This window comes from Phalacrocorax aristotelis, chromosome 25 (assembly GCF_949628215.1).
Source record: "Phalacrocorax aristotelis chromosome 25, bGulAri2.1, whole genome shotgun sequence".
Classification (NCBI taxonomy): Eukaryota; Metazoa; Chordata; class Aves; order Suliformes; family Phalacrocoracidae; genus Phalacrocorax; species Phalacrocorax aristotelis.
This window is the reverse complement of record NC_134300.1, coordinates 3,783,113-3,805,881: the sequence shown is the minus strand read 5'-3', so window position 1 is coordinate 3,805,881 and position 22,769 is coordinate 3,783,113. Positions and strand designations below refer to the sequence as shown.

The 22,769-nt window shown below is 49.2% G+C and overlaps 1 protein-coding gene and 1 non-coding gene across 51 annotated transcripts in view; both read right to left on the bottom strand.

The window, feature by feature from the left end:
* Nucleotides 1–16,632, bottom strand: part of LOC142048476 (uncharacterized) — a 45,726-nt gene extending 29,094 nt beyond the window's left edge. For 8 of the 50 annotated variants that reach the window (XM_075075425.1, XM_075075413.1, XM_075075420.1 and 5 more), the window contains exons 1-7: nucleotides 8,029–16,272; nucleotides 7,580–7,809; nucleotides 4,669–4,798; nucleotides 3,518–3,629; nucleotides 2,362–2,451; nucleotides 1,298–1,439; nucleotides 966–1,024 (exon numbers count right to left, since the gene is read on the bottom strand). In XM_075075425.1, the coding sequence (XP_074931526.1) occupies nucleotides 966–1,024; nucleotides 1,298–1,439; nucleotides 2,362–2,451; nucleotides 3,518–3,629; nucleotides 4,669–4,787 (522 nt within the window). In that variant the 5' untranslated portion in view covers nucleotides 4,788–4,798; nucleotides 7,580–7,809; nucleotides 8,029–16,272. The other 42 variants (XM_075075463.1, XM_075075458.1, XM_075075448.1 and 39 more) reach the window with 28 other exon arrangements.
* Nucleotides 10,190–10,263, bottom strand: TRNAR-UCU (transfer RNA arginine (anticodon UCU)). The gene has a single exon. It is a non-coding gene; the product is annotated as a tRNA-Arg (tRNA).
* Nucleotides 16,633–22,769: the final 6,137 nt, after the last annotated feature.

Sequence of the window (22,769 nt, the reverse complement as noted above, 5' to 3'; positions counted from 1 at the left end):
GGTAAACGAACTCCTCCTGAGCAGCAATGCTGAGGTGACCTTAGTCACCACTGCAAAAAGATGAACTTCTAATATTAGAGACACAGAAGACAGATCTGTGCATTAGACAAATAATGCAAGCAAGGAAGCTCTCAGCATTATGCTGATGAGCCAAGGCTAGCAAAACCCTCATTGTTGCTAGCAAAATGCCCGGTGTGCAGAGAGAACAATAGAGACATCAGCTCCTGAGTAAGGTATGGTAAGGGACACAGAAGACAAACTACAAAACCACACTATAACACAAACTAAGCCTGAAACTGCCCTGCCCAGCAGACACTCATGTTTTGCGGAAAGGACGGCATGCCCTCTCTCGGCCCTAACGTGTCCCATCTCTGATCAGTCTGCTACACTGATTTTAAAAACCCCTGCCTGCCCCACCTACACTTCCCCCAACTATCTGGCCACCCTCAGAAAGACAGCATTAGTCCCTCAACTTCCCTTTCAAAACCCTGGGGCTCAAAAGCCGTCCTTTAAAAAGGCCACACAAGCTACGTAGGATGGTGATGCAATCACCCGGATCCTCTTCATCATCTGCAAACATGGGCTGCCATCAGACAGCGTCACACCAGTCAACGCTGGCCTCTTCCATGATGGCACCCTCTTTGGAAGTGCTGTGAAGTTCCAGTCACTCCCACGCTAATACAGCTGGATGCTGCGGCCGCCGCCACCTATGGCGCCTAGAAAATCAGAGAGGCAAAGCGACTCTTGTGCCTGGAAGCGGCCACCCGCTCAAAAACAATTCCACACCTCAAAAATAACCGCTGCTGTGGTTTGCTGTTCATCGCTCACCTTGCCCGACGAGCTCGGGGCAGACGTCCCGCTTCACTTATGATTTTGTTAGTCACTTTACACCTTCAGAACAGAACATTAACTAGTCATAGGTGCTCACAGCGACGCGATCCCTCCATAGTCACGTGCCAACCTACCTTCTCACGATGCTCTGATCCCCTCCTGCCTTCTGTGTCCGGCTCCCTACTGTACATCTGCAGCAACAAAGAAACAAAGTCAATGGGATGCTGACAAACACCCTAACGAACAGCGAGCCTTCACCATTTGAGTTCCCCACTCCACTAACCTGGCAAATCCATGCTTTGCACTCCGATCTGTGATGCCGAGTCACTGGCATCGGTGAGTTCAAAAAGACGACACACAATAATACCCATAAGAAGTTTACACCCTGCCCTCTTTCCCCTACCCCGACAGCCATATCCCAGAGTCATCCTTTTCCCCGAGCACTTCCACATGGCTCCCCTCCCCTCCCGAGCCGTGCCTCCCGGGTCAGTGTCCACATCAGGTGCCTGCTTGTATGCTCGGAATACTTGTATCTGATGACTCAGGAAACGTAACCTTTGATCCCAGGCGAACCTCAGGAAAAATACACAGAGGCACACAGATGTATCCTGCTTTCCAAAAGTGAGAGTCCATCATGAAAAACAGACTAAAAAATCCCTTTAACTAACTCACTTGGCAACACAGAGACCCCAAAACCACTAAACCCAAATGACTAACTGTACTCCTCCATCACAACCCACGATACCCTCTGCTTGTCTTCCCTGTTGTGCATTGCTCAACTGTCCTGCTTAGCCTAGACCTATTACTTAAACAGCAAGAATAAGTCAAACCTACCACCGAGACACACAAATGCAGTGACTACCAGGTGACTCAAGTATAGGCAGAGACTCCTAGGCCAAATGCCAAAACAGATATTGGAAACAAATGATGGTGGCTGGTGCAATTACAGACTCTTCCTCCTTGGAAAAGAGTTCCTAAATGTCTCCATGAACTGCAGCACAGAGAACCCCTCAGTACACAGCATGCTTGAATGACAGCATGGACACACATGGGACAGGAGACTGGACTGCCAGCAGGTGCATGCATACAAAATCCTATTACCTAACACTGCGCTATCAAGTCTTAACCCAAACTGCATATTAGTTACAGAAGACCCATGTGCAGATACTGAATACCACGTGATGGTCACAAAACCTCATGGACACCCCTCAGACCTAAACGCTTAATGAGACACGCTTCTTGCCAAAATACAAGCTCGATGAGGAAAGGCCAAAGGTGACGCCGACCAAGCAAGGAAAGCATCAACACAGAAGTACCCATTCCTTCAAACGGTGGGACTGTTCTGCCAGGTCGGTCCAACCTGAGCACCTTTTTCTAATGCCTGTCCAGCGGTGCCTGTGAACTCTCTCGCAGCCTCCCACGTAATAAGACAGCTCCCGTGTCTGGGACCATGTTTTGCATGCCCCAGCCCCTCCCTGTCCCCGCAATGAAAATGAAACAACAAATAAGGAGCATACTTCATCTCCTCACCTGCAAAAGAAGCTTCCTTCCTCTGGTAACGGTTGATGCTGATATCCTCGTGCCGTTCCTCAAAAGCAGGCTGGCCCTTGGGTACCCATACTGCCAAAGGAAAACTATTATACTCTTATAATGTGCTCCATCATCCTCTCATTCATCAAGGAATCAAAAGAAAGCTGCCATCCCGATTGCTACATAACAGAAGTTTGTGACAGGAGATGGCTGAAACTATCCCCATAAATGGAAAACTCTTCTATCACCCTGCCTTGCTTTTTGGCAACAGCACCTGCCGTCAGGGAGCACCAAAGCTCTTCAAGAGTCACTAGGAAAATCAGATACAACTATTTCAAGATATCTGGCAAGTAAGCTATTACCTACAAACACATACACGCAACCTATCCCCAAAGTAGTCAAATAGCTGGCTTCCTCCCACACAGAACTCACGTCTTCAACAAGGATACCAAACAGAACATTTACATTAAACAGAATAAAATCCTTACCCTCTGACACACTCTGAAAGGGATTAGTGCACCCACAAAATATATACTCATGCTATCACCCTATGCATCACACTTCCTCAGGGTCACCCCTGCAAAGACAGGACGAAGCCTGACGCTACCTCTGTGGATGCCCTGGCACTCTGCTCCCCTCTCTGCCCCTCCTCTCATGGGAAAATGCTGGTGGAGGTATCGCGGGCGGCGGGGGAACCCACAGGGACCTGGATGTCAGAAGACGACTGGACTTTACCTGCAGGAATAAACCAAAGAAATCCTGCCAAAAAAAGTTCTAACCCAGACCCCAGAAAATATCAAAAGGTAGAAAGCTCAAAAAGACAGGACATTGTACAACGCAGCAACCGAGACTGTCCGAGAGACGAAGCCACAAGTACAAGTCCGCCACAAAAGCGGCTCCAAACCCCTGAGCCTGATTACCTACAAAGCCCCTTAGGGAATTACTTCGGCAGTCGGCCAATGGGAAAACCACAACGGCATGTCACGGTGACTGAGAGATCTAAAATGAACACCTTATGACCACAGAAACCAGTGCTGAACACACAATCGATAAACAAGAACAAGAGAACATAATCGCCATCACTGATACCGGAGCAAACCTCATCAGACACTTAAGGAAAAAGGCAAAAAGGGAATCACAGAAAAAGCTTGCGCACCTGGGATTGCAATAAGAGACAGACCCCTGTCCAGACATTGTTGTTATGAGCACAAGTAATACACATCCCCTTCTCCAAGAGGTTCCAGGGAAGATGGTGGCACAGGTCTGCGCTGGAAACAAGGGACTAGTCAATGCCTTTAAGTAACAATGACTGTGACACCCAGAGGGACTGAGAAGGGCTGGATGCAAAAATTAAGTCAGGGAAACGGAGTATGTAAACGCATGGAGGAGCAGAGACCTCGGAGTCCCAGAAGATACATTTTGATGTACCTTAATGTACCTAATGCAACCTGAGATGAAACTTTTCTGACATTCAGCCCTGCATGTTTTGATGCGGAGGCCCAGTTTACACCACGTCTCTCATGACTTTGTCCTGACCTCACATCGGCTGCGGAGAGTCTAAAACAGAACAATCCTCACCTAAACACACATCCCACAGCAAAACCCACCTAATGAAGGCTGATGAACCCACCACCCTTTCCCAGCCATTCCCCAGTCCCAAAACTTTATAAACCCCTTCTCTCCTCCTGAACAGTCAGGGAAGGAACCCACCCCTTCCCAACAGCTCCCGCCCTGCATTTGTACCCCCGAACCCCCTCTGTCAGCCGCTCCTCGGGAGCTGCTCTTCCAAACAGTGCCCTGTGTGCTTTGAGCACCTCCTATCTCTCAGGCTCCGTGCTCTCTATAGGCCCGCAAAATAAGTGAAGTCCTGATGCTTATAACCTACAAGGGGCCTGCACAGGGTGCAAAGGTTCTCAGGACAACAGGGTACCCTGCGGGCGATCGGGAAAGGCGACGAGCTGTTCCACACCCTCAGAGACACTGTCTTATGTCCCTGCTGCTTTCCCAAGAAATGCTAAAACTCCATATACAGATGCCTACATCATACTCACTCTAACCCTTGATAGATCTTACCACCGGTCCCATTAAGAGATGATGTCAACAATTTGCACAGTATGCAGCAAAACTGGTGAAAGAAAATTAAGGTTCCATCTTTAGTAAAGTCAGGAATTCCAGGAAAACTAAATGTACTTAGAACAAAACAAAACAAAAACAAACAAAAAAAGAAACAAATTAAAAAACCCAACAAAACACCATACTATTTACCCGTCTCACCACCCCTGAACACCCAATACAAAACTTACTGACCTGAGAAAAAAAAGCTGCACACAAGTGTACAACTGCTCCTGAAGCCCGTACCTCAAACAGAGCTCTTCTACTACATCTATTGCATCAGCGACATGACTGGGTAGAGAATTACACTTCATTTTTCTAGGGCCTAGATAGAAAAAGATAGACGTTGTACTAAGCTATGTAGGAAAGCATCTCATTAAATGCATTAAAAGTATTATTACCAAAAATTCTCAAAAATAGCTCTGGTTGCAAAGTAAATTATTTACTGTAAGTCACCAACAACTAGAGTCACCTCGACAGTCTCTCCATCTGACTCCCTTAACAGAACTAGATCAGTCTCAAAAGCAAGAAAACATGAAAAAAAGGTGGAAATGTGTCATAAGCTCTATGCAGCAGCTGAATTAACATCGAAGTAGCCCCTGCCTGCCAGCAGCGTATCTTCTGCTGCCTTCCAGAGGGCCCGTGGCTTTTGCTGGGCTTTGCCACGCGCGCAAGGGGCCCCTCCCCGGGGTTGTGCCGCACTTTCCTGATGCCATCCAGAGGGAACTAGACAAGCTTGAGAAGTGGGCCTGTGTGAACCTCCTGAGGCTCAACAAGTTCAAGCACAGCGGGGTCCTGCAGCTGGGTCAGGGCAACCCCCGCGTGGCCAGCAGGTCGAGGGAGGTGATTCAGCCCCTCTACTCCGCTCTGGCGAGACCCCACCTGGAGTGCTGCGTCCAGCTCTGGGGTCCAAGAACTGAAAAGACATGGACCTGTTGGTGGTCCAGAGGGCCGCAACAATGATCAGAGGGGTGGAACAGCTCTCCTGTGAGGAAAGGCTTCCTACGGCTTCCTCTCTAAACCCCTCACCAACTTCATGGCCCTGCTCTGCACACTCTCCAGTAGCTTTATATCCTTAACGTCCTGCGGCGCCCAACCCTGCCCACAGCGCTCGAGGTGAGGCCGCCCAGCGCGGGGCAGAGCGGGAAAGAGAGATCTTTCTAGAGGGAGATCTTAGGAAGTACCAGAAAAAAGATAACTTTGTCTCTGCCCGTGACAAACAAACTGTGCTATTCATGCTCTAATTCCCTGGACAACTTGGTTTTCCCCTGGAAACACGTGCTGCACTCAGAGCAGCACGCAGCGAGGGAAGGGGGCCTAGCTGGGCAGGACTGCAGCTGCATTAGCAGCGCGAGTGCCGAGCAAAGTTCGGTGCTGCTGGGGGTCCGACGACTGCCTTTGCGAGGGGCACGTCTGGGAGCCGGGTTGAAGGGGGAGGATGTATTTCCTCATGTCATAGGGCACTGTGAGAATTTATAACCTCCCTGACGTTTCTGAGACTGACTTCTCCAGGTGATGAGTGCAACAGATAAATGCAAGAGGAAGCAAAAGATTCCCTGTTCAGAGCAGGGTTTGATGTGTAGTAAACAAGCCCTGAGGCTGTACGCTGAATGATGAAGATACAAACTGCACTGAACAGTGCAGGAACATAGCACAAAACAATGTAATGTGCGCCTGTCCAGAAAAGACTGGTTAATCTGTCTGGAAATAAAGGTGTGGAGCACAGACAGTGCACCATGTCAGCGTGAAGTTGGTGAGTGCTGCAGGTGCTGAGCTCCACGAGGGAGCCAGTGCAGCTGGATGGGAGGTGTGCAGAGCAGAATGGGCAGAGACTGCTCAGAGCAAACTAGCTGCAAAGTCCCGACCCAGGAGGCAGGCTCGGACCCTGGGAAGGAATGGGGCCAGGGAGGTGGACCCACCCAGGACACCGCAGCTGCTAAGCACTTCGTTGGCAGGAGAGTACTCAGAAATGCTGCAGATTGAGGGACCGGGCACTAGGGGTTCCTCCAACCTCCCCTGGCACACCTTCCTGTCATTCCTTCCTTTCCTGGCACTCCCGATTGTTGGTCACTAGGGAGAAGATACTAGCGCCTGCCCCTCCTCTTCCCCTTGCGAAGAAGCTGTAGACTGCGATGAGATCTCCCCTTAGTCTCCTCCTCTCTAGGCTGAACAAACCAAATGACTTTAGCCACCCCTCATATGGTTTCCTCTCTAAACCCTTCACCAAATTGGTGGCCCTCCTCTGGACACTCCCTAGTACCTTTATATCCTTAACATACTGCAGTGCCCAAAGCTGCCCGCAGCACTTGGGGTGAGGCCGCCCCAGCGCGGGGCAGAGCGGGACAATCCCCTCCCTTGCCCGGCTGCGATGCAGGGCTCGGTGCCCCCCAGGGCACGGCTGGCCCTCGGGGCTGCCAGGGCATGCTGGTGGCTCGTGTTCAACTTGCTGTCGGCCAGAACCCCCAGGTCCCTCCCTGCAGAGCTGTTCTCCAGCCTCTTATTCACCAGTCTGTATGTACAGCCAGGGCTGCCGTGCCCCAGCTGCAAAAACCAGCACTTGCCCTTGTTAAACTTCATATGGTTGGTGGTTGCCCAGCTCTCTCATTTGTCTAGATCTCTCTGCAGGGCCTCTCTGCCCTTGAGAGTGTCAACAGCTCCTCCCAATTTTGTGTCATCAGCAAACTTTAGTATTCCTTGCAGTCCTGCATCCAAGTCATTTATGAAGACATTACAGAGTACTGGCCCTAAGACAGGCCATATTTAGACCAGATACAAGGAAGAAATTTTTTTTACAGTGAGGGTGGTGAAACACTGGAACAGGCTGCCCAGAGAGGTGGTAGGTACCCCACTCCTGGATATGGGTGATATGAGGTTGCATGAAAGACATGGTCACATGGCATCTCACTAGCACAGCCCTTTCCCCTACACCGGGCTTTCCTCCTCCATCATGGGGATTTGCAGTAACTCAAGCTACTCTCAGCTCCCATGAGCTTTAGGTAAGAAAGCTTTGGGTCCTATTCACACAGGTGAGGTGATCAACAGGGGTCATCCCACATAACCATCTACTAACGCTGCATGCCTGAATTCTGGAGGTCACAAGACTCACCTGTTCACTTTCCCAAACATGGGATGGCCTGGATCAGGAGGTTCAGCATGAGGGCTGCGGCACAGAAGGTGTCAGGAGAAGGAGACACAGAAGCAGGAAGAGACCATGTCTGGTAATGCCAAGGATCCTGCTCCCAAGCTCTTACAGACTCATAGTTAGGGGAGAGAAAATGCAACCGTTCCTGTTGTTACAGCAGCTAAACTAGAATCAGTCATATTGCTGCCTCTGTCCTAAAAAAAAAAAAAAGCACATATTTAATTCTCCATTTGTTGAAGAGTACAAGTGATGTCCGCAGAACCCCTCCTTTCTCCCCTCATTCCAACCAAATTTTACTTCAGGTGTGCACCCATGCTCACTGTCCACATATTTTCTCCTTCTCAGAACAATCTCCTCTGGCCTTTCAGGACCCCCCCGGATGTCACGGACATGACACCTACGTCACAACGAACGTGACTGCAGAACTTCTAGCACCACCAGGATCTGGTCTTCCAAACAGGCTGAACTCCAGTATTCGCAGAGGCACCACAAGAAGAAAAAGAAAGAAAACAAGCTCGCCAGCTACTGTGATAGAGGTGGATTGGTTTTCCACCAGAGACTAGAAGTCCTATCAATGGGAACGTACCCTGTGTTGGCAAGTGCGCAGTGCAGCATACTCATCCTCTGAAAGGTCCAGGAGGGGACCGTTGCATTACCCAAACAGGAGTGTATTTCTCTGCTCCTGCTGAATTGAAATCATGGTGTGTCCTGGTTCTGGGATGAGGTTTGAGCATTGAAGGTAACCTTCTCTTCAGGAGGTATACAAGAGGCTGGGAATGCAGAGAGATGGAGACCTGGGTCCCTGTGGAGATACGTGTGAGCACAGGTAGTCGCTAACAAACATGAAGCTGAGGGCAGGCGCTGATGAGGAAACACCAAGGAAGAAAGATGCATCAACTTGGTCAAATTGGTTTTTGCACTACACCTCAAAACCCAAAGAAACCCACTCCTCAATAGACAAGGGCCAGGAGAACAGATGGCAGCCACTGAAGGTCACGCAACTGGGAAGAAGCAGAATTGTGGGATTACATGGCCCAGTAATGGGGTCAAGCTTCCTACTACCTTGGATTTGAAGGAAGCAACCAGGCAGATGCCACTACCTAGGTCTGCCCTGGTTTAGGTTGCATCCCTCAATATATTCCAGATGTGGGAGAGGTTCACCTAACCATAGACCAGGAAGGGAAGAAAGTGTTCCTAGGAAATAATTTTTCTCATCCTAATGCAGATATCCAAAAGGGATTCTATGAACTGTCCTTCAGAGGGACCTTTCCGCACCACCCCACCAAAGGCAAATCGTACCCAGATGATTGAGGTGGCAACTGAGGAAAGGAGAAGTCCCCTTCTAGTGGGTGCTCTGCTGCTTTCGACTTCTGTAGTACAGAGCAACACTAGAAGCTAAGAGGAAGCAAGCCAGCAGTTCCTATGATGACCCAGATCTGAATGGACCCTGCTAATCCAAGGACACCTCACAGAATCACAGAATCACAGAATGGCAGGGGTTGGCAGGGACCTCCGGAGATCATCTTGTCCAAACCCCCTGCTTGAGCAGGCACACCCAGAGCAGGGGGCACAGGACCACGTCCAGGCAGGTTTTGAACATTTCCAGGGAAGGAAGCCCCACAACCTCTCTGGGCAGCCTGTTCCAGTGCTGTCACCTTCACGGTAAAGAAGATGACTAACACCTTCTATGTTTATTCACAAGCTTCACTAGTCCAAGCAGCATGCCTGGCTCTCCAGAGCTGAGTGTACACCAGATATCTCCAACAAGCCACACAGGAACTTCTTTCTGAAGAGTATATGAAGTGTCCGGGTCAAGCACCCTTCCTGCGACCTTCAGCACTTTTCCATCACAACTAACAGCTGCAGCAGCCTGGAAAAGCCCTTCAGCAGCCCCTGCTGATACCCATTCAGCTACCAATCACAGCTGCACTCACCTGCAGCTCCCCTCTTTTCTTTCTCACTACTGATAGCAATGAGATCACGTAGGAAGTTACGTACTAACTTAGAACAGCTATGAAAGGAAAGGAAGAGTCAATGTGCTACTTAGGAAGGTGAACCTCCATGGGGATGTGGAGGTCATTGCCAGCAAACATCATCTCTAAGTAAAAAGAGGAAAAATAAGAGCATTTGCAAAGTATTTCTATAAGGTGGAAATTCAGAATATAGACCTACTTTTTTTTTTGCTACACATTTGAAGAAAAATGACCACATTTATCAAAGGAAATATCAACAGAGGGCTCTAAACCACTGCCTAACCACCTGATTTCTACTGGAAAGCACAGTAGTTTTCTTAAGAAGGTATCAAAGATGGGACCCGTGAGCAGTATTGGGGGAACAAGTGGGTCAAAACACATAGCTACTCAGGAGGTACCAAAAGGAATGAGAAAAGGGGAATATGATGAGAGAGGTGCCTTAGAAGGGAAGCACATGACTGTTATGTGCATCAGCTGTAGAGAGGGTGTCGTGAAAAGTCATTATCTTCTCATCTAAAGCCCTCAAGGGTGTTATAAATGTAACGGATTGGGACCTATAAAAGAACATGCATTAAAAGAAAAGAGACACCTGCCTGGAGATCATCTCTGCCGGGACTCGAACCCGGAACCTCTGGATTAGAAGTCCAGCGCGCTCGTCCATTGCGCCACAGAGACCTCACCACAAGTGCAGCATCAGTACCAGAACTGAAAAATCCCGCACCTCCTGCATCACTGGAGGGGTCTCACACCCCACTCTCACAGCATGGTGCTGAGGCACTGTGAAAACCCAGTGTCCACACAGATCTCCCTTGCAAATCAACATCTCTAGGCATCCCCTTCTTCCACAGGGACAGGCAATCATTCCGGGTATGATCTATGTCTTACTCGGCAGCAGGGATGCAGCAAAAACCTGGATGCAGGCTTGTATCTGCGTCTCTGGCAACCCTTCCGCAGCATCTCTAGCTCAACTGAGGGCAGAGCTAAATCCTGGAGTAGAGTTAATTGCTGCATCTCCCGCAACATCATCACAGCATCCTCACTGCAGAAGCCAAGAGAGATAAAGATGAAAGAGGATTTAGCTTACAACACTGACAATGATGAAGAAAGCTCTGTCATGATGAAAAATGCAGAAACCTGTGGTTTGAGCAAAGAAATAAAAGAAAAAGCAGCTATCATGGTTTTATTTTAAGCAAGCTGTCAGTCAAGGGTTTAATGTTTCTCTACATGCATCTTCCATGGGAAAAAAATTAAGATGACATCAAAACAACATAAAATATCCTGTTACATCCACTGAGCTGTTGAACAATTGATCAAACTCTATGACACGTTGCTGTGAACAAACACATTCTGCATTTCTAAACTGCATCGTTTACCCCCAAACATGCTTTTAATTAGGGACAAATGTGAAAGGCGAGATGCAAACTGCAATACAACTTGCTTAGAAGAATGAACACTACCTGAGGCTATGAGCTTTTACCTCGGGGTCAATGTGACCTGAAGACCCAACCTAAGCCAGCTCTTATGGACAGAGAAGACCCCATACCAATGATGAAACAACAGAAGATTTAGCCTCCAGTGGAACCAGGCGTAGGACCATGGCCAGAACTGCAACTGACTGGAATCTAGGATAAACCCCATCACCACCTGTACAACATTGGTGTGTACACCACTGACCACACGTGTACCACCTGCACGGGACAAGCACATACTGATCCTGCATGGAACAAGTACGTACCAATTACGTGAGCAACAGTAACCAATCAGCCCACCCCTTAACACTGAAAAATGTGATTGGCCTATACAACTGTCTTGTCACATATATAAACCCTGCTTTCCTCTGTATCTGTGTCCTTCACGTGTTAGGCTGGGGCACTGCTATGTGCATAGCTACAATATAAAAGAATGAATTCCTTTGGTAATTCTATGCTAAGCATCCTTGCCTCCCACCTTGGCTGGCAAAGAACTGACTTTGACTCATATTGTGCTGTGAAGTCATATGGTGCTCATGAAAAGAGGCCCGCCACTAGCGACCTCAGCGCGTCTAACGCAAAACCAAACAATTTGATCTTCCTCTTACTGATGCTCCAGGGCTTTGGAAAGGTTTATGCTTGTCTTGACAAGTAAAATTCAGTGAGAAGTGGTGGGAAAGAAGGCAGGGGTTTAACTTCTATCAGACAAAACGCTTCCCGCTGCAAGAGATACCCGATAAATTGATAAGCCTTGAAATAAATTACTCTGTGAACCAACTGTAGTGCCAGTGTAGCGCTGTAATCCCACCAGTACCTTGAGGAAACTCAAAATCTAGAAAACACCTACCTACAGCATGAACAAAGGCTGCGCTTAAAAGATGTCATATAATAAATCTTAGATGAAGCTATAAAGCACCAATATAGAAGAGAAAGGAAGAAAAAAAATCTCACACAGCTCGTGGCTGCACTATGTGTGTTCCTCACGGGAGAAGACAACACCAACTCTTTCAATATGATTTTGGGAGGCTGCATCTCAAAAGCAGTGCCTATTTTGAAGTCATGAACAGTTTTATCAGCAAGGAGAAAAACTGGAGATGAAATACGGAAGTGCACAAACCTCAGAAGAATGACCGTGGCTTTATGGGCAGCTATATCCCGGGAGTCAGAAGGCAGGTGGGTTTTGAAAGAACACCCATTCCTCCTGACTGAGCTGGACCAGGGCTTGTTGCAGCTCTGCAACCTGCCTTTCCCTTCTGACTGCCTGTGCTCTCGTATGCCTTTGGGTGACATATAGCCTAGCAGCACGCATGCCCGATTTTTACCAACCAACTAGGATTTGGCATCCAGAGGAAAGCTGGTTCCAATCAGGCCTAACTGCACCAGAAACAGGAAACGTCCAGGAGTTTGAGAGGTCCAGGTAAAAATTACACATTTCTGACAGAGAAAGTACAGGGAGAACCACCCACTGCAGGGAAATGGATGTGCCACAGGCTGCTCCCCCCCAGGAGCACCCCCAGTCCCTGCTAGGAGTGCCAACAGGGCCCTCTCACCTTCTCCCTGTCCTCGTCCCAGCACACGCCCGTCCTGGCACAAGGACAGGGCCACAGGCCATACGGTACCAAATGCTCCCTGCTGAACGCTAGAAAGCAACATTGCCAGGCGTCTTTGTACCTTCAGTAGTTTGGCCAGTCTTCCCCAAGGTACTGACTGTCCCTCTGTTATCTCCGTAGGTGACATCCTTGGAAAGCAGAGGCCGGAGTGAGCAGCATAGATGCAGGTAGGTTATTTTTGGTGCTGGGGGATGCCAATACTCCCATTTATGTGAGAAGAGACGACAATTAAATTCAGTAAGCTGGGCAGCATGTTTTGAGACACAAGCAATATCCCTCTTTAGAGACAGAGAAGGAGGTGTTTACAATGTGAGGGTTCCCAGCACACAGAAGTGTGATGGGAGTGAAAAAGCTGCACGGGGTCCAAGCAAGGTGCAAACTCCACCATCCCCAGTTGCTTTCCAGCATCAAATCATTTGCTGCAGACTGGGAGAACGTGAGCCATGAGCAAGGATGCAGTGGACCAGGGTGAACCAAGATAATTTACTACCTTATAAACAGCTGGAAAAGGCCTTTTGCAAGACAAAGACTTAAGGAGTAAGTTGGCTGCTGAAACGTGTCTTACTTGAGCAGTGAGATACCACCTCATGTCAAGTTGCTCTAGGGCAGCATTGTCAGTGCTGAGAGATTCAAAAATCTCTTTGCACACCTAAATAAACAGTACTAGAAAATCCCGATCAGAGCTGGGGCTGTTCTGTGGTATCCGTGGCTAAAGGTTTTATAGTATACACAACTACCCTGTTACCTAATAAAACCTTCTCCAAGAGTCACCAAAGAGCCAGTCCCATCAAGCCCTAAGGATAATGCTTTAGAAGGTAATCGCTTGCAAGCCACAAAGCCCGTTAACTCACGTATCCACAACAGGGAAGGGTTTCCCCCAAATCCTTACAAGTTGCAAGGTATATTCTCGTCTTTTTCCTAAACTTGTAATCCCTTCTTTATTCGTTTTTTCCTTTGTTTGCCAACCACGTCAGAAACACCCAAAATGCAATCACGTACCTTACACTTGATTTGACCACCACAACACATGCATCTTCAAACCCTCCAGTGCCCTTCTGAGCCTCGCTTTGTCCGTGGGATCAGGCTCATCTAAAAGATGTTCATCAGCGACTCCTGCATTTTGCTCTCCCTGATAATTAACATGTCACCATGAGACACAGAGTCAGTTTCGGAAGCTTTTGCCTTCAGTGCATGGGCTGGCATTGGTGGCTGTACTGAGGCTTGCTGGGCAAGGGCACGACTCAGCAAGTGGCCGATTTATCTACAAACTTACAGTTAAGTTACAGCACATGCTCAGCTGTCATCTTAGTATCTAAGACAAATACAAGTGTTTGATTTGCATTTTGCTGGTGTGAATCCCCACAGGAGTTATTTTCGCGTCCCAGATAAGATAGATGAAGCAAGAGGGCATGACGCTCCTGTCGGGAGGCTGAAGCACTAACCACCAGGATAAAGAGAGAGAGGAGCTGACCTTTCAGGGGAGCAGGTTGGATCCCACCCACAAAGTGGAAAATTAAAGTGGACACTGGCCCATATGAGGGCCCAAGCAAAGACACCTATGGCCCATACTTGTAACTGCTGTTGTGAAAATCACTGCAGGGCTGAGAGACAGATGCCACACAGAGAAAGCAGAGCATAAACACAGACTAGAAGATGCCAAGGCGGTGGTAAAAAAGGAAGATCCTAGTAGAGACCCCAGATGCAACACCCTTTGCCTACAGAGCACTGACTGAAAAGCCGTGGACCAGGGTATCCCCCTTTACCCTGTTTTTTTGGATGGAGCAGGGTGAGTTGGCCGAGACCAGACACTGTAAATTAGGAGCATGACCTGGGTCTCCCTTGTCATGTCACCACCCACAGCAGCAGCGTATGGTGGTGTTGGACCTTGGAGATCCCCCGATGTGGATCTCAAGGGAAGATTCAGCAGCAAGCAGCCAGGGGATGCTTGGAACAACGGGGGTGTCCAGCATGGGTGGATTTACCCAAGAGGTTGAGAATGTGTCCTCAGCTGGGATCCTCAAAATGGCTGCAGGAAGGAGGGATGCCCCAGGCTCGTTTTCCCAGGCAGACCATGTTTCCAACTGTCCTCTATCTGGCACACCCGGAGGAGCTGAGCTCCAGCCTGGCAGCACCAGGGGTGGCCAAGGTCAGCTTTGCTGCCATCTTAGCAGGGGCTGGAGACCATACATAAGCCCCCTTGGTCATCCACACCATCAGCTCTTCAGGGACAACCAACGACAATGAGATCCGGCTGGCACCCCATCCCTACTGGCTTGACATAACTGTGGAACACCTAATTTTGGTTCTCGCTTGGGCACTGCAAATGAAGCAAACACTGTACCCAGAAATGAAGTCACCTGCAAAGCAGCAAACTGCCTGCACGGAGCTCAACAGCCCTTGGAAACGCTACCCCACATCAACAGGTGGAGATCAAGTCAGGAACTGGGCGGGGTGGGGAAGATTTCTGGTCCCACAGCCCTGCGAACAGAGGAGATGGGACCTTCCAGACCCCAGGCCTGGAAACCTCTAGCACAAAAAAAAAAATATATCCTCCCCTTCACTATCTTACAAGGACTTGCCAAAACTTAGTATTATGCTATTAGTAGCAATATCAACAACATACTGCTCGGGCACGTGCTTGAGCAGGGAAGATGCTGTGACCCTGGTGTTCCTCAGCCTGCAAAACAGGTGCATCACGGAGGATTCAAACTAGCAGAGACCAGGCCGCGACATCGCGCCTTTGGAAACACTCAGAGTCTGCCAGAGAGCAGGTTAGGTGTACGCCCACCGTTACACATCAAGAAATGCCACCTTCCATTCACACACGTACGATTATAGACACGTAACCAAATTTCATATGCAAATTTCATCAAGATAGTGTTTGTAGGAAATCTCTGCCCAAGAGTTTATAGCAACAATACTTTGAAGCATCCGGAAGCCAAAACAAGTCCCTCTTTCTTTACTCTTCACAGAAAACTAGTATTAGGAATCTGTGCATGCTGCTAGCATGATGAGACCCAAAAAGATTTTAGATGTGATGGAGTTTGATGTCTCCAGCAGGACAGAGCCATTTGTGATGCATATTTTCAGGGCAAATTTTGGGCCAAGGGACTGGAATGTCTCCTTTCTTCCAAGGTATGCCGATCCACCTAATTCTAACAAAGCATCATGTCATTTTCATTAAAAAAAAAAAAAAATAGTATTTTCCCCCTAAAATTACTTACTTAGCTCTACACTGCCACCCTCCCCTTCCCGCGCGGCAGTGACGGCACCGCGCCGCGGTTACCGCGGGTGCCTGCCCGGGCCCGGGTAGGCCGGGCCCAACCGGCGCGGCTCCTCCACGTGCCGCCGGTCGCCCCCGGCCCCGCCCAGAGCGCGGCGCCAGCGCGCCTCCCGCCCCGCACCCGCCGGCCGCAGCGCGGGCTCTGCCGGGCCTGCTGCTCGCCCAGGCTCCGCCGAGGCCCTTCCACCCCCAGGCTGCTTCTAATCTCGATGTTTCTGGTTTTGCCTCTTTTCTTTACCAGAAGAAAAAATAAATAAATAAATAAATAAGAACCCGAAACCAAAGTGCTCGCAGGCTTTGTCTGGTAACCCAGACCCTGCCTATCACTTACACTCGCCACTCAGCCTGACGGCGTCACCTCTGGGCCACCTCTGCTGCTCCCAGGTCCTGCTTTCAGCTCTTTCCCTTGCAGCGGCTCGGCACTGCTTGCTGCCCGCCTCCCCTCCGCACCCGCCCGGGGCACCGCTTTGCCGTCCCCCGGAGCAGCGCCCCCCGCCGCGGCCCCGCCAGCGCCCGCAGGCCGCAGGGCCGGGCTCCCGGCCGGGCTCTCCGCCGCAGGGCAGCCCCCGGCCTGCCGGGGGGTCTCGCCGGGCGCTGCTCCTGCGCCCCAGGGCTCGCACGAAGGCTCCCGTCGCGCACCTCCGGCCCCATCCTCTCGGCCCCCGCTCCGAGGCACCCCCAGCTCCCCCTCCCCGGCTGGGCTCGCTTCTGCCTCCCCTCCTCGGATGCCTCCCTCTTTTCCGGCGCGTTTCCCCCCCCCCCTTCCCGCCGCTCCCTTTGTCCCCTCTCGGCCTGCCCTTTCCGCCCGGGGCGGCCGGAGTTTCCATGGGGATGGAGGCGGTGGCGGGAGAGGGAGAGGAGGAGAAGAAGGCCTGGGGGCGCGGGGTTGCGCTCCCGCAGGCCCGGGTGCGGGGCTGCCCCTTCCCGCGGCGGCCGGCAGGGCTCTCGGCGCCCAGGCAGCCCCGCGAAGGACATTTACTCGCTGGGACCTGTTTGATGGGGTTTGGGACTTTTTTTGTTTTTATTTTGCTCCAGTGGAAGGGGAAAATAACAAAGACAAAACAAGCAAAATGCAACGTGGAAAGGCCTCGTCCCCAGAGGCCCGGAGGAGAGGAGCCCTGCGCTGCCGCGATGGCAGCAGCAGAGCTGTTCTACAGCTTTCAGTAAAACCAGGCTGCCTGGTGTGGTTTGCCATGCCGATGCTCGACAGACAGGTGGAATAAATGCTGGCGCGTAACAAGAAGCCAAATGCATAAGCGACACCCTGTCTCATGGCCACGCACTGGGGTTTTGCTTTAATTTATGGTTCTTGCATTATTCTCCTTTTTTTTTTCCCCTTGAGGAATAAAACAATAAAAATTAAGAGGTATCTAACACAAAGGGAAAGTAAAAGGGGGTGGTGGGTGTCTCCTTAGGTTTAGCCAGGCAGCAGGACCAAACTGCCTCTGCACATCCAATTGACCTGGCCTTGCTGAGCTCTACCTAAGAAGAAAGGACGGAGTGGCCATGGTCTTATCACAGCCCTTATCCCTCTTAGCGTTACAACTCTCTCATATCTGTCTGCAAACAGTTCCTCTGCCTCTACAGCTGGGACTCTGGGAGTCCTGCCCTCCCTCCTCTTCCTCCTCCTCCTCCCAGAAAAGTTCCTTCAGAGCCCTACATGGAAATGAAATGTATGTACGCATCTCTGCAGGTTGAGCAAGACAGTTACCAAAAAGGCTTCTATTTCTAATAGAAATGAGAAAGAAAAATTTTAAATTAACCAGAAAGGTGTAGCTATTTCTGCTCTGCATGATGTACTTATGCCAGAGGATGGTGAAGATGAAGAAATGTATTTTTTTGCCACAGAGCACAAGCAAAGAGGGTGTCAAAGATGCTCCTAAGTCCAAACAGCTTTTTGTAAGCACACCCAGATCAATCACATCCAAGCGACAATAAATAACTGGCCAACAGACTGTCAAGAGGATTCAAGTTTCACTAATTCCTGGGACACAGAAAAGCAAAAAGGAAAGCTTATATGAAGCCAATATTTCCAGAGAATAAATAGGATTCTCAGTCACAAGCCTGTCCATATCACACCTCTCACATGCAAATTAACTCTATTATCTCTAACTAAATGAGGATAATTTTTATCAGGTTGTATGTTTGTTTATAAAGATGGCTAACTCCAGGACCCCCCCCAGCCTGCTCACGTCAGCCGCATTTCACCCTTGCCTGTAACAGACTTGTTCTCTGCTCCATTCCTTTAGCTCTACTTGTATGCATGTGCTCCTCACAGGGAGGCACTCATATGGCAGGGGAATCTGAATTACACCATGCAAGGCTGCAGGTCTGTAACAAGTAAGGCTTTTAACCTGGAAATGCACAACATTTATATTAAGACACTAGAATGCATCAAAATTGGGTAAAAATGAAGCAGAGAGTAATTACAAATAGAAGATTGCTGATTTAACACTTAATTCTATCAACACTTCACGGTGGTTGATTTTAATGATTTAAAATTTAGCTTTTATATCAGTTATTTACATGTAAAACCTGACTAACCACTTATAAGGCTTGCAGAGGGCATATAGGCTGCAGGATGGGGGTAGTGGAGGGGATGGACCGCTGGGTGGGCCACTCTATGTACAGGCAGACGCAAAACAGTTTGTTTCAATATGGACAAGCCTGATGGCTCACTTTGAGGGTGGCTCTTGCAATAACAGGGACAGCATGACAAATTCCTCCGCCCTCCACATGAACTGAATGCGTCTGTTAAGTCCCCAGTTGCACTGTGGCCAGGTCCCAGGAGACCAACGTACCCATTTCCAATTGTTGGGGAGCAACACGGACACAAGTATCACAGCTGCCTTGAGTCATCCCCCTGCCAAAAAGGACTCAGGGGGCTGCCAGCACATTTCTGAGGATGGAAAAAGCAACAGGGAGAGACATCGTTAGTAGTGGCAACACACTGCAAACTCTTCACATGCGTTTCACCTGTGGAACTCATTGCTGCAGGGCAGCAGCAGGACCAGAGGTCTTCAGGAGGTTGAAACAAGCCCTGGGCATTTATCTGGCTAGCAGCAACAGGCACAACCCTGCTGATCCTGAAGAGGAACATAGAGGAGACAGACCCCTCTTTGGAAACTGGGATCTCAGAACTAGCAAATGAAATTCCTCTGGAAGACACCAACTTCAGGAGAAAGGTGATGCATTTAAATACTCAGGTTAAGGAGACTGGAAAGGGGGTCTCTTTAGGTCTCAAAGGTCACCAAAACCTTTGGTTGGTGACCTTTGCTCACAGGTCTCCAAATGCTCTTGTGGCTAGTTTGCAGAACCAGAGGGTGCTACCCACGGATGCCCTGCCAGGACACATGGGTAGACAAGAGCCCACAAGAGTCTGTAAGGGTGTTGGGTGACCCCTCTGCCAGGTCCCCATTTTACTGGGGCTCTGTCCTTCCTGCTCCTGGTGGGAAGCATCTCTGTATATGATGCTGTATCAGAAGAGGTTGAACTGCTCTTTTACATTCCCTTTAGCTTTGCTAGTACACCCGAGCCATGCTGGAAGAAGAGTCTTTGGAGGTCCACTACCCAACCTCGTGTTCAGGGCTGGACTTCCATCAGTACTATATCATATTGTGGGATACCCTGACCATAAAGAGCTTTATGGTGAGTCTTAGACACATTTAATCCCTCTCTACCATCCCCTTATGCCGTGCTTTAGTTGTTCTGTTCCCTTACATATCCACTTGGTGCCACTGTTACTCCATGTTTCCCCTCGGTAGCAAAGCAGCAGGTGTGAGAGCCTGTAGTAGAGAAGGAAAAAAAAAATGTCCAGGGCAAGCCAAACACAAGGAGGTTTGGGAAAATAAAATAGGGTTGTCACAATGCCCATGGAGACAGTTACTGCAAAGTTTTCCTACAGCAAGACTTCTTTGTGCAATGGAGAGGTAGAGGAGTGCTGGTCCTCCAGCTAACCTGGCTGGCCGTGGGAGCTCAAGCACTATGCTAACATCAGATCTGACTACTCCATCAGCGGTGTGGACACCCTGGGGACAGGGAGCTGGGGGGTTGAGCAAGAGACCAGCACTCTCTGAGATAACTCAGGTAGGGACTCAGTGCCCCTGGCCGAGCTGAAATGGGACTCGTGGGCCCATGGGCAGATGGTGTGGGGTGAGGCTGGTCAGGGTCATTAAGGCCCATTAATGCCTTCAAGGCCACTGCCATTGTGGTGGGATAAAAAGCAAGCTCAACTGGCACCTCCTGGCCCTTTTAATCTAAGCTAAGCACGATGTGAGTACCCACTAAGCAGTGTGCTACCAACTTCTGCCTACACATCTGCAGACCAAGGACCTCACTGGGCCATTCCTTCAATCAAAACAAAGGGATTGTCCCCAAATCTTGTTGGAGAGGTCCCTCTGATCTGTTCAAAATGGTGTGTGTTAAAGAAAGACTGAGCAAGGCTTTGGGTTCAGGAGCTGGTACTGTTGAGGGGTTGTCCTGGTAGATTCCAGACCAAAGGGATGAGGCTTCCCTCCTTACCCAGGGGCAAGCTGGATCACACAGCTGAAGGAGACCAGAAATGGCTTAGCATAGGTAAAGGTGCTTCATAGAATGATTAAGGTTGGAAAAGACCTCTAGGATCATCAAGTCCAACTGCCAACCCAGCACCCCCAGGCCTCCTAAACCACGTCCTGAAGTGCCACGTCTACTTGTTTTTTGAACACCCCCAGGGATGGTGACACCACCACCTCTCTGGGCAGCCTGTGCCAGTGCCTGACCACTCTTGCAGTAAATAAATTGTTCCTAATATCCAACCTAAACCATCCCTGACACAGTCTGAGGCCGTTTCCTCTCATCCTATTGCTTGTTAATTGGGAGAAGAGACCAACCCCCACCTCGCTACAACCCCCTTTCAGGTAGTTGTGGAGAGCGAGAAGGGCTCCCCTCAGCCTCTTCTTCTCCAGGCTAAACCCCCCCAGCTCCCTCAGCCGCTCCCCAGCACACTTGCGCTCCAGACCCTGCCCCAGCTTCATTGCCTGCCTCCGGACACGCTCCAGCTTCCTGCCTGCATAGTCCCACACTGCAGTAAGGTAGGGGTTTTACAGACAGTATGTCTGAAATCCTTTATGGGGCAGTTAACGGAGGGTCGTCAGGTGCACAGGGAGTAGGTGTGAACTGGCCCAGAGACATTCCTGCAGTGGCAAGCAAAGTTTATCCACAAGAAACATTCATTTCCCAAGGCCTTGGAGGACACGCACCTATCTGATCCTTTGCTCTTCACTGTCCCCAAGTTCAGCATGAGCATCCAAGGAGAACATGAGCATGAGTTAGGATTTGCTGTAGCCTGATAGGTGAGGCTCCATGTCCCAGCTGCGCCAGGGGTGAGACTGAGCATGTATTGCCAACAGCGTCATACACACGCAAGCAAACAGCCAGCCACAGTAACCAACACAGGCAGAAACCACCGTACTCCACAAACACAAACAGTGCCAATGGCCTCACACTGTTCCTCTCTCCAGCTGATCAGGATGAAAGCCCATTAGTGGAAAATATGTATACATATAAACATGTAGATCCCTTCGGTAACTTACAGCGTAAATAAGGCCTGAAATAAGCTTGCACATATAGTATGTCAACATAGTTCCCATTATCAGACAAACTAAAACCATCTCCTAACAGCAAGTGACGCTGAACTTGCAATCATATCTTTGTTATAATTATGTGCTTAGTATTAGCAGACACTTTTTGGCATCTTGCCTAGTCAACAGTATAACTGAACAAATAGAAACACCATTTTGGGATGAACAAACATAAGCCATGTCTGCAGGTGCATGAAGTAACAGGGATGAAGCAGTTCATCTCTCTGTTGATAAGGCCTCAGCAGCAATCCCAGGTCCAGGCTTGACCCCACAGCTGGAACTGGCATAGGCCAGTGCAATCAGGCACCTACATGCAGAGCTGGGAAGAAGTCCGAGCTGTCACAGGCCTTTGTCCTGATCAGCAGCTTCTAACAGGCTGGAGCATTACTTGCCAGCTCCGGTTCTGTGGAAAGGGGAATGATCTCCCCATAGCCCTCCCAAACTGCAGCCTAGGGTTCACATTATTCCTATTTTGCTGTGAATACAAGATTACATTATCCTGCTTCTTTCTAAATACATTACTTCAACCTGTCTAAGATTTTCTACATCTTTACCAAGCGTTTTAGCATCTGCAAACAGTGAGAGATGCAATGCCACTGCAAGGATTCATTTTCTTTTTGAGAGATATATATATATGTGTGTGTGTATGTATAAAATCATTTGCACTGCTAGCTCTGCTTGGCTGTGTAGCTTTTCACTGATACTTGATCTTTCTAAAGAGCAAGCCATATCTGATAGCTTATTAATAAGCTAAATAACTTAATTAATAAACTGCTGCTAAATTATCCTTCTCTCATTTTGAAGAATACATGAATTTTCCTTCACTTGCAAGCCTATTGTATGGTTTGTGACTGCAGTTCTCCTGGACCACACTCATAAAATGTTGTGACAATTTGCATCATCTCTGCACAGCTTATAAATTTGTTTTTAATTGTTATGAGCTGTCTCTATCTCTGTGAGTTATAGAGATCGCGAAAGATCAGGACAAGCAAGGCATTGACCGCTCAGCAAGGAGTTAGCCACACATGCTGAGCATGCAGGACCGCCAACCCAACTAAGGCTGCACCAATAAAAGACCTACAAGCTGGGTTAGGACAAAGCTAGTGCATTCATTAACGGTGATTTCTAAGGGCACTGCAAGCAATTGCACCTGCTGACCTCGAAGGTCTGTGCCAACCCAATACATGCTTCTTGTCTG